This window comes from Myodes glareolus, chromosome X, assembly GCF_982192425.1.
Source record: "Myodes glareolus chromosome X, mMyoGla1.1, whole genome shotgun sequence".
Classification (NCBI taxonomy): Eukaryota; Metazoa; Chordata; class Mammalia; order Rodentia; family Cricetidae; genus Myodes; species Myodes glareolus.
The window spans coordinates 107,204,301-107,216,453 of record NC_142053.1 but is presented as its reverse complement, the minus strand read 5'-3'; the positions used below and the strand labels follow the sequence as shown (position 1 = coordinate 107,216,453).

General features: G+C 40.2%; 1 protein-coding gene across 1 annotated transcript; it reads right to left on the bottom strand.

Moving 5' to 3' along the window:
• Positions 1-9,617: 9,617 nt before the first annotated feature.
• On the bottom strand, positions 9,618-11,737 carry LOC148117444 (uncharacterized). The gene is made up of 2 exons (XM_087902662.1): positions 11,631-11,737; positions 9,618-10,407 (listed from the first exon to the last, which is right to left on the bottom strand). Exons 1-2 carry the CDS (start codon positions 11,657-11,659, stop codon positions 9,735-9,737), a joined length of 702 nt encoding a protein of 233 aa, XP_087758788.1. The 5' UTR covers positions 11,660-11,737; the 3' UTR covers positions 9,618-9,734.
• Positions 11,738-12,153: the final 416 nt, after the last annotated feature.

The following is a 12,153-nucleotide window of genomic DNA, read 5'->3' as shown; positions in this document are numbered from 1 at the left end:
ATATAAAGCATATTATAAGTTTGATGAATACAACCATCTTCGCCTTATAAGGTAAATAAGATTATTTGCAGAAAGGTCCACAAGCAATGTTCACATATCATGGAAGAATTTAATAAGTCAGGAATAATGTGTGCATAAATGAGTAATGAAATAGTTCAGGACATCTTCCAAACTATGAGCACAGTTCTGCTCTGGGAAAACACTGGCCTTTACAGATTAGCAGGTACAGAAGCTATGACTCACCGGTGGTATGTCTACCCCGCTGGGAAAAAAAAAATAGATCCCTAAATTGATGTTTTTTTCATTATTGCAAGGTGCTACAAGACTGTTGTTTTAACCCAAAGTAAAATTGAGACATGACACAGAAAGAAAAATGGAGATAAAATGTAAAATTACTGAAACAAAGATTCCTGTATTTCAAAATTGTGAATTGCTATGGTATTACTAAGGAGAAGAAGGAAAATCTGGTCATTTGTGCTTCCAGTGAGCAGAACAAAATCATAAGCTGATGTACCCATTTCTAATCATTTGTGCTTCTGTTATAAGTCACTAAATCCAAGTTTGATGACTGTTCTAGTTACCGTTCTATTTCTGTGAAAAGACACCATGACCAAGGCAACTCTTATAAAAGAAAGCATTTAATTTGGTATGGCTTACAGTGTCTGAGGTTTATGCTATTGTCATCATAGTGGAAACATGAGTGTGATGTTGGAGAAATAGCTGAGAGCTATAATCTGATTCACAGGCAGAGAGGGAAATTGGGCCTGGCAAAGCCCAATCCCAGTGACATACTTCCTCCAACAAGGCCACCCAGCCTAATCCTTTACAAATAGTGCCCCTCCCTGATGACTAAGCATTCAAATACATGAGCCTGAGGGGGGCATTCTTATTAAGATTACAACAATGGTAGATATGCCTCCATTTTTCAGACCTCCATCTCAGTACAGCCTGCCCAGTTCCGATATTTGAAAGACAGAAAAAATCTCACCATTAAACAATTCGTAGCCACAAACCCAGCCTTAATGAAAGTAATAGAAGGAAAATCGCAACCCAAGGAATCCAACATTGCCAACATTACCTACAATAACTCAGACATCTAGCGACCCTTCACGAGCTTAACTCAAAAAAGGGACACATACAAACTCTATTAAACAAATAAACAAAAAATAATAATAACCGGAGTCAACAACCACTGGTCATTAATATCACTTAATATTAATGGTCTCAATTCACCTATAAAAAGGCACAGACTAAGAGATTGGATACGAAAACAGGATCCAACATTCTGCTGTTTACAAGAAACACACCTCAAACACAAAGATAGACATCTACTCAGAGTAAAGGGCTGGGAAAAGGTTTTTCAAGCAAACGGACCTAAGAAACAAGCAGGTGTGGCCATTCTAATATCTAACAAAATTGACTTCAAACTAAAATCAATCAGAAGAGATGGAGATGGACATTTTATACTCATAACAGGAACAATTCATCAGGAGGAAGTCTCAATCCTGAATATCTACGCCCCTAATATAAAGCCTCCTACTTATGTAAAAGAAAAACTTTTAGAACTCAAGGCAGTCATCAAACCACACACACTAATAGTAGGAGACTTCAACATTCCTCTCTCACCAATGGACAGGTCAATGAGACAGAAACCTAACAGAGAAATAAGAGAATTATTGGAGGTATTGAATCAAATGGACTTAACAGACATCTATAGAACGTTCCACCCAAATAGGAAACAATATACCTTCTTCTCTGCAGCTCATGGAACCTTCTCGAAAATTGACCACATACTGGGTAACAAAGCAAACTTCCACAGATAAAAAAAATATTAGTAACCACCTGTGTCTTGTCAGACCACCATGGATTAAAGTTAGAATTCAACAACAGTGCTACCCCCAGGAAGCCAACAAATTCATGGAAGTTGAACAGTCAACTACTGAATCACCCCTGGGTCAAGGAAGAAATAAAGAAATAAATTAAAGTCTTCCTTGAATTTAATGAAAATAAAGACACAACATACTCAAACCTATGGGACACTATGAAAGCAGTGCTAAGAGGAAAGTTCATAGCACTAAGTGCCCAATTAAAGAAAATGGAGAAAGCACACATTGGAGACTTAACAGCACACTTGAAAGCTCTAGAAAAAAAAGAAGCTGATTCACCCAGGAGGAGTAGAAGACTGGAAATAATCAAACTGAGGGCTGAAATCAACAAAATAGAAACAGAGAAAACAATCCAAAGATTCAATGAATCAAAAAGCTGGTTCTTGGAGAAAATCAACAAGATCGACAAGCCCCTAGCCAAATTGATCAAACGGCAGAGAGAAAACATGCAAATTAATAAAATCAGAAATGAAAAGGGGGACATAACCACAGACACAGGGAAATTCAGAGAATCATTAGATCTTACTACGAAAATTTGTATGCCACAAAGTTGGAAAATGTACAAGAAATGGACATTTTTTAGATAAGTACCATATACCAAAGTTGAACCAAGACAAGGTGAACAATCTAAATAGACCTGTCAGTCGTGAACAATTAGAAGCTGTTATAAAAAAATCTCCCTACCAAAAAAAGCCCAGGACCAGATGGTTTCAATGCAGAATTCTACCAGAACTTCCAGAAAGAGCTAATACCTACACTCCTTAATGTATTCCAGAATATAGAAACAGAAGAGTCATTGCCAAACTCTTTTTATGAAGCTATAGTTACCCTGATACCAAAACCACACAAAGACACAACAAAGAAAGAGAATTACAGGCCAATCTCACTCATGAGCATCAACGTGAAAATTCTCAATAAAATACTGGCAAACCGAATCCAAGAACACATTAGAAAAATCATCCATTATAATCAAGTAGGCTTCATCCCAAGATGCAGGGCTGGTTCAACATACGCAAATCTATCAATGTAATCCATCATATAAATAAACTGAAAGAAAAAAACATATGATCATTTCATTGGATACTGAAAAAGCATTTGACAAAATTCAACACCCATTTATGATAAAGGTGTTGGAGAGACTGACGAAACAAGGATCATACATAAATATAATAAAAGCAATATACAGCAAGCCGACAGATAACATCAAATTGAATGGAGAGAAAATCAAAGCCTTTCCACTAAAATCAGGAACACGACAAGGCTGTCCACTCTCTCCATAACTCTTCAATATAGTGCTTGAAGTTCTAGCAATAGCAATAAGACAACATAAAAAGATCAAGGGGATTCGAATTGGAAAGGATGAAGTTAAACTTTCGCTATTTGCTGACGATATGATAGTGTACATAAGCGACCCCACAAACTCTACCAAAGAACTCCTACAGCTGATAAACACCTTTAGTAATGTGGCAGGATACAAGATCAACTCCAAAAAAATCAGTTGCCCTCCTATACACAAAGGATAAAGAAGCAGAGAGAGAAATCAGAGAAACATCACCTTTCACGATAGCCACAAATAGCATAAAATATCTTGGGGTTACTCTAACCAAGGAAGTTAAAGACCTATTTGACAAGAACTTTGAGTCTTTGAAGAAAGAAATTGAGGAGGATACCAGAAAATGGAAAGACCTCCCCTGCTCTTGGATTGGGAGAATCAACATAGTAAAAATGGCAATTCTACCAAAAGCAATCTCTATAGATTCAATGCAATCCCCATCAAAATCCCATCAAACTTCTTCACAGACCTTGAGAGAACAATAATCAAGTTTATGTGGCAAAACAAAATACCCAGGATAGCCAAAACAATCTTGTACAATAAAGGAACTTCTGGAGGCATTACCATCCCTGACTTCAAACTCTATTACAGAGCTACAGTATTGAAAACAGCTTGGTATTGGCATAAGAGCAGAGAAGTCGACCTATGGAATCGAATAGAAGACCCAGATATTAACCCACAAACCTATGAACACCTAATTTTCGACAAGGGAGCTAAAGTTATACAACGGAAGAAGGAAAACATCTTCAACAAATGGTGCTGGCATAACTGGATGTCAACCTGTAGAAGAATGAAAGTAGATCCATATCTATCACCATGCACAAAACTCAAGTCCAAATGGATTAAAGACATCGACATTAATCTGTCCACTTTGAACCTGATAGAAGAGAAAGTGGGAAGTAGTCTACAAGATATAGGCACAGGAGGCCACTTCCTAAGTAGGACCCCAGTAGCTCAGACAATAAGAGAAACAATGAATAAATGGGAACTACTGAAACTGAGAAGCTTCTGTAAAGCAAAGGACACTGTCAGTAAGACAAAAAAGGCTGCCTTCTGACTGGGAGAAGATCTTCACCAACCCCTCATCAGACAAAGGTCTGATCTCCAAAATATACAAAGAACTCAAGAAACTAGACACTAAAACTCTAATTAACCCAATTAAAAAATGGGGTACTGAACTGAACAGAGAATTCACAACAGATGAACTTCGAATGGCCAGAAGACACTTAAGGGCATGCTCAACCTCCTTAGTGATCAGGGAAATGCAAATCAAAACCACTTTGAGATATCATCTTACACCTGTCAGAATAGCCAAACTCAAAAACACCAATGATAGCCTATGCTGGAGAGGATGTGGAATGAGGGGAACACTCATCCATTGTTGGTGGGAATGCAAACTTGTGCAGCCACTGTGGAAATCAGTGTGGCGGTTTCTCAGGAAACTGGGAGTCAACCTCCCTCAGGACCCAGCAATTCCACCCTTGGGAATATACCCAAGAGATGTCCTATCATACTACAAAAGTATTTGTTCAACTATGTTCATAGCTGCACTATTTGTAATAGCCAGAACATGGAAACAACCTAGGTACCCCTCAATAGAAGAATGGTTAAAGAAGGTGTGGAACATATATACATTAGAGTTTTACTCAGCGGTAAAAAACAATGACATCTTGAATTTTGCATGCAAATGGATGGAAATAGAAAACACTTTACTGAGTGAGGTAACCCGGACCCAAAAAGAGGAATATGGTATGTACTCACTTCTAAGTGGATTCTAGCCATAGTTAAAAGTCTTTGATTCTATAATTTGTGATCCTAGAGAAGCTAAATAAGAAGGTGAACCTGAAGAAAATTATATAGTTATCCTCCTGGATAGTGGAACTAGGCAAGATTGCCAGGCAAACTCGGGTGCATTGGGGGTGGGGGTTGGAAGTAAGGGAAGATGGTCAGGGAGAGGGGAGAGGGGGAGGATTGGGGATGGCTTGGGGGAATGGGAGGGGGGAGGGAGGAAGGATTATTGGGGGAGCAGTGAGATTTATATCTCAGCTAAGGGAGCCATTTTAGGGTTTGCAAGAGACTTGATTCTGGAGGGGTTCCCATTAAAAATTAAATAAAAAATAAAAAAGAAATAAAAGAAATTAAAAAAATTAAAAAAAAAATGGCATCTTGAATTTTGCATGCAAATGGATGGAAACAGAAAACGCTTTTCTGAGTGAGGTAACCCAGACCCAAAAAGAGGAATATGGTATGTTTTCACTCATAAGTGAATTCTAGCCATAGTTAAAGGTCTTTGAGCCTATAATCCGTGATCCTAGAGAAGCTAAATAGGAAGGTGAACCTGATGAAAATCATATAGTTATCCTCCTGGATATTAGAAGTAGACAAAATTGTCAGGCAAACTTGTGTGCACGGGGGGTGGGGAGGTGGAAGTAAGGGGAGATGGTTAGGGAGAGGTGAGAGGGGGAGGATTGGGGATGGCTTGGGGGAATGGGAGGGGGAGGGAGAAAGGATGGTTATGGGAACAGGAAAGTTTACATCTCAACTAAGGGAGCCATTTTAGGGTTTGCAAGAGATTTGATTCTGGAGGGGTCCCCAGGCCCTAGAAGAGGTCCCCAGATTGCTTCCTGGGCAGCAGAGGAGAGGGTACCTGAACTGGCCTTGGCCCATAACCATACTGATGAATATTTTGCATGTCACTACAGAACCTTCATATGGGGAAGGATGGAGATAGAGACAGAGACACATATTGGAACACTGAAATTAATTCCCTAAGTCCAAACGAGAAGCAGAGGGAGGGAAATCGTGAGCAAGGAAAGCAGAACCAGAGGGAATCTTCATCCGACGATGGATGGAGATAGAGACGGAGACCCACATTGGAGCACTGGACTGAGCCCCCAAGGTCCAAATGAAGAGCAAAATGAAGGAGAACATGAAAAAGGAAGTCAAGACTGCGAAGGGTGCGTTCACCCACTGATACAAGGGGACTGATCTATTGAGAGCTCACCAAGGCCAGCTGGACTGGAACTGAACGAGCATGTGATCAAACCGGATTCTCTGAATGTGGCTGACATGGGGGCTGACTGAAAAGCCATTAATAATGGCACTGGGTCTTGTTTCGTCTGCATGGACTGGCTTTTTGGGATCCTGGTCTGTTTGGATGCTCACCTTCCTGGACCTGGAGGGAGGGGGGAGGTACTTGGATTTCCTACAGGGCAGGAAACCCTGACTGCTCTTGGGAATGGTGAGGGAGGAGTAGAGGGAGTGGGGGGAGTGGGAGGGTATTAGGAGGAGGGGAGGAAGTGGAAATTCTTTAAATAAGTAAATAAATAAATAAGGAAAAAAGGAAAAAAAGAAAAAAAGAAGTAGGTATCATATCAAGGCACTGGAGCAAGATCTGTTGTCATGGTACATGACAGAGAAAGCCAATAAATGAACTTGTGTTGAAGTCTCCTACTATTAGTGTGTGTGGTTTGATGACCGCCTTGAGTTCTAGAAGAGTTTCTTTTACATTTGTGGGTGCCTTTATATTAGGAGCATAGATATTCAGGATTGAGACTTCCTCCTGATGAATTGTTCCAGTTATGAGTATGAAATGTCCATCTCCATTTCTTCTGATTGATTTTAGTTTGAAGTCTAACCATAATTAAAGGTCTTTGAGCCTATTATTCGTGATCCTAGAGAAGCTAAATAAGAAGATGAACCTGATGAAGATTATTTAGCTATCCACCAGGAGGTAGGAAATAGACAAGAGTCCCAGGTAACCTCGGATGCATGGGGGTGTGGGAGGGACGATAGAGGGGGAGAGGGCTAGAGAGAAGGGAGTATGGGAGGAACGGGGAAAGCTTGGTGGCTGGGGATGGGGGGGAGGGAGGTAGGATGAATATGGGATCAGGGAACAATATATTTCAACTAAGGGAGCCATTTTAGGGTTTACAGGAGACTTGATTATATATGGGATCCCAGGTCCAAGGAGAAATCCCCCAGATTGCTCTCTGGACAGAGGAGAGGGTGCCTGAATCGGCCGTGGCCCATGACCATACTGATGTATATTTTGCTTATCACCATAGATCCTTCGTCTGGCGAAGGACGGCTATGCAGTCGGAGGCCCACATTGGAGCAACGGATTGAGCCCCCCGAGGTCCGGAGGGGGAGCGGAAGGAGGAGGAACATGAAAGACGAAATCAGTACTGCGAGGGATGCTATCACCCACTGATACAAGGGAACGGATCTGATGAGAATTTACCAGGGCCAGTCGGACTGGGACTGAACGAGGACGTGATCTAGCCAGATTCTCGGAATTTGGCCGGATTCTCTGACTGTGGCTGGCCCGGGGTCTTTCTGAAAAGCCATTGACTATGACACTGGGACCTGTTTCCTCTGCATATGCTGGATTTTGGGGATCCAGTCTGTTTGGACGCTCGCCTTCCTGGACCTGGAGGGAGGGGGAGGGAGCTGGAGCTTCCCACAGGGCAGGAAACCCTGACTGCCCTGGGGGACGGAGGGGAAGGAGGGGGGGAGTGGGGGGAGTGGGAGGGTGTTGGGGGGGGGCGGAAATGGAAACTTTTATAATTTAATAAAATTTACTAAAAAAAAATGAACTTGTGTTATCAGAGCAAATCCAAGGAGTATGGAAATGGCACAGAGCAGAAGAGACTATGTGGAAAAGTATCGTGGAAATTAGTGCTTAATCTGTGTTCCCACAGATAGGACTTGGGACTATGAAGAGGACAAGAACATGAGTTTGTCCCTTATGGACATAAGTGAAATCTGGTACAGAAATTATATGATGAGAACTACTATTAAGAGCATTAGGATTAAACAGAAGAGTAAGATATGGTCAAGAGCACCAGGGAAATCCAGTGTATAATATACTCATCCACAGTCAGGACTCAAGCATTGCAGATTATTCTGGTAGGCCTGGCTTTAATGAGATTCAGCAAGGAATCCATATAGAAGAAGAGATGCAGAAAATAGGCCTTTGTGGTTAGACATGGCCCTGGTGAATAAAGTGATGTAAATCTAACAAGGGAAATCAGAAAACCTAGGCCTTCTGTGTGTGTGTGTGTGTGTGTGTGTGTGTGTGTGTGTGTGTGTGTGTGTATTACAGTCGTGTAGATTAGTCTTCTTGTGGGACTCCTAACAATGACAACAGGGGCTATTGCTGATGCCGTTGTCTACTTTTGGGACCCTTTCTGCCTACTAGATTACCTCATCCTGCCTAAATAAAGCAGGAGGTGCCTATTCTCACTGCAACTTCATATTCCATGATTGACTGAAATCCATGGGAAGTCTACCATTTTCTGAAGATAACAGAGGAGGAAGAGTAGATGGAAGTAGAAGGGCATGAGGGAGAGGAATGGGTTACCTAATAGAATGCCGGGAGTTTTCATTTTGCTAGGTTTGTAGCTCATCCCAGAGATGTCCCAGAAGTCAGTTGTCTCTCTCAGTACTCTCCCTCCATCTTCCCCTCACCTGATCCTTCCTGTTCCCATTCCCTACCCCCATCTAGATCCCTCTCCTATTCATTAGTGATGTCTATTCCATTACCCTTTCACAATGAGATTCTCAAGTGCCCCATTGTGATCCCTTGTTAATTCGCTTCTCTCTGAGCCTGTGATTGTAGCATGGTTATCCTCTCTGTGCCTGTGATTGCACCATGGTTACCTTACAGCTAATATTCAATTGTAAGTGAGTACATACAATGATTGTCTTTCTGGGTATGGGTTACTTCACTCAGGATGACCTTTTCTAGTTCTACCCATTTGCAAGCAAATTTCTTTTACTTTATGAAATGGCCTTCATTCTATGGATGTCAAGCATGGAATATCCTTATGTGAAATGGGGTATGTTTGAAGTTAGTGAGATTGCCCAGTGACAATGTAAGCTTGCCACCAAGCTTAATGTGAGTTTGAACGTAGTGTTTCAGAAGGTAAAACAAGAAAAACAACTCGGACAAGCATCCCTCTGATGTCTACACCACATTTTCTATCAGAGCACACTGGGAATGCTCAGCAATTTGTGATATTCACAAACAGAAAGATATGTATGACTGTCCAGTATACAGATAGTCTTTCTATTCCATGACAAGGGTACACACTGTCTACAGAGCCAACACTATGAAGTACAGCTATGCCTTCAGGAGACCTGAGTTTCAGAGTGTCTCCAGACAGAATTGTGTTTACTTTTCTGTTTATGTTTCAGCTTCCTTACAACCCACCTTTCACTTGATATTTATTCTGTGATAAATGTTTTTGCAACATGCATTTCACCATTACTTTTCCCTGCTACTGCTTGTCAGAAATATCTGAATGCATGATCATGGCCTTCAGAGATTAGGAGATGAAAATATCCAAAGAAAGAAACAGGTTAGACAGAGGAGGAAGTCATTTAGACAGACCAAGAGAATCAAGTTGTTGCTTTATTTAGAACGAGCTAGGAACTACAGGAGTTTTGTATATGAATGAGAAATTTCTTCTAGGAACTTTCTGACAGATGTTGCAAATGGAGTTCTCACTTCAGATCACTTGTTCAGCCACTATAGAAACACACTTGGCCTTCACCTGATTCTTTAGTTTCAAAGAGTTTATCTCAGAGAGAAAGACGATTATACCAAAGAGTGACATGGCGGCCACCAGTACCCCGATTGGGAACACAGCAGTATAGAGTTTGTTTATTAAGGCTTCTTTTTTAACTGGAAAGTCAGGTGGAAAGTCAAGAGTGGTTTGGCCATAATGATCTACAAAGTGATTCCAGCTTACAGAAACAAATGTGAAGAAGCTGCTAATACACAAAAGTAAGGCAGCAACCTTGTAGCAATATATCTGCATTTCAATAAATGGGTCTTTCATGTAGCTAATCTTAATGGCGATTGCACCAAAAATCAGTACTACAGGCCTCATCGAAATAGCCCACATTATCAGGTTTTGTGCATTCTGAAATTCAGGTGGAATGGTCCAACTGGAATTGATAGGGGTGTGCACCAGAATCTTCGTTACAGTCCCTGAGGCATTAAACTCTTGAGGGTAATAAGCTTCCCATAGTCCAAAGGACACAAATTGCACAATCTTGTCATCGAATTCCCACAGGCGCCAGAATTGGCTGCTTGCAATGATTATTTCCAACACCAAAGCTGATAGGGTGATAAGGAGGCCACTCAGCTTGAAGATGCACTCCTTCTCATTGGCAAATCTGAAGATGAAATTGAACAAGTATATAGTCAAGTCAGGAACACAAGGGACAGTGAAAAACAAAATGAATCATGGTTTACAGAGCAATAAGTTCTCATACTTTATCATTGCTGTCACATAAAGTTGTATTTAAGTAATATACCTATGGCCGAAGTTCCCTCTATAAGAGGCTTTGATTAGTAATTTCACTGTATCTATCAAATGCTGAAATGTGCAGATTTGTTAACTAAACATTTTAATGACTGGAAATAATAGTCAATAAAGTTTATAACACATGTTAAATGATGTTTAATTAAGCAGTGTTTATAATACATAAATAAGATAAATAGCTTAAATAAGAGGTATAAGTAGAAGAATGCACAAATATCTATAAATTATGGTAGTGAACTTTTACAAATTTAATTCACCTATATTGTCTGCTATATTTGTACATGTATATGCTAGTACATGTGTCATGGGAAAACATATTGGAAAACCTGAAGTCTTATTATGTGACCAAAATTAAAATCTGTATGTGAAACATGAGCCCTCATGGATATTTCAATCATTTCCCATAACTTACTAAAACATACATATTAGAAAATTACTAATTCACTTATTTGCTGAATATGAAGTATCCTGACTGGCTTATGTGAGCAACTATCTTCTCAAGCACCGAATTAATACTATACATTTTCTGTATGCACCAACTTATTTAGATTACTTATTGGTTCATATCTTTGGATGTAGGGTTAATGTTCATGAATAACTATGCCCTGAAGGATGTAACTATGTTCTTGAGCAGAAAGAAAGTACAGGCATGTACATGATAACATTGCCACCTCCAATGCAGAAGGTTTGAGTGGCCTACAAACTGTATCTCCTTGCCAGGAAAATTTCCCTACTCCGCATTCTTTGTGGAATGTACTTCCTAACAGGGTGAAGGCAGTAGCTCTTCTAAATCGGGACGACACATCAGCAAAGTGACTTTAAAATCTAGTATAAATTAAGTAACACCCTACTCATGTCCTCCTCCTTGTTAAGGCAGATTTGAGCCTTTTGCTGTCAGAATCAGTGGGTTTTGAAGCACAAATATAATCAGGGTGGAAAATTCTGTTGTGCAAGACAAATGAGCTAGCATGGCAAGATTTAGTTGTGCCCATGTCTGAAACCCATGGAGGAGGTGCTTGTGTTTCATAAAGATCCAATTTGAAACCCTCCATGAAGCTCATCTTAAACGTTTACCTTTGTTTATCAAGGGGGAAGAGATCCATTTGAGAAATGTCGAGATCATAAATATCTTCCAAATAACACGAAATGTTGACCAGACAGGGAGTCACACAAGAGTTGAATCACCTTCAGTAAAAGAAGTTCTGTTAGATAGATATTTCAGCTCAGAACAGTGTCTCACAATCAACTCCTGGTTCACACAAACCAACCCATTCCTCTTCTTTGCTTACTTGAAGCCTCATTTATACTCTTCAGGGATATTAGCCCACCTGATATTCCTGACCCTCCAATAAGATTCACACAATCCTTACCCCATTATATAAACAGAAAAAAACACACTGAAAGTCTAATTCACATACTCAGTTTCAGGAAACTAAAAATGTATAAAAGTAAATACAGACTACAGAGCCTTCACAGCTACACAAGGATTCCCAGTACTTATATTCAGTAGAATTTACTAACAGAAATGATATCAACAAATAGCTGAATCTTAGGTCACTGTCTTCTTTGACCTTCTATGTCTCCTGAAATTGAAAGC

What these genes read in the sequence shown, in the direction of transcription:
- LOC148117444 (XM_087902662.1), bottom strand. Translation starts at nt 11,659, where the DNA reads ATGGATCTCTTCCCCCTTGATAAACAAAG. An exon ending in TTCCCCCTTGATAAACAAAG is followed by an intron (nt 10,408 to 11,630) that starts GTAAACGTTTAA and finishes TTTCATCTTCAG; the next exon opens with ATTTGCCAATGAGAAGGAGT.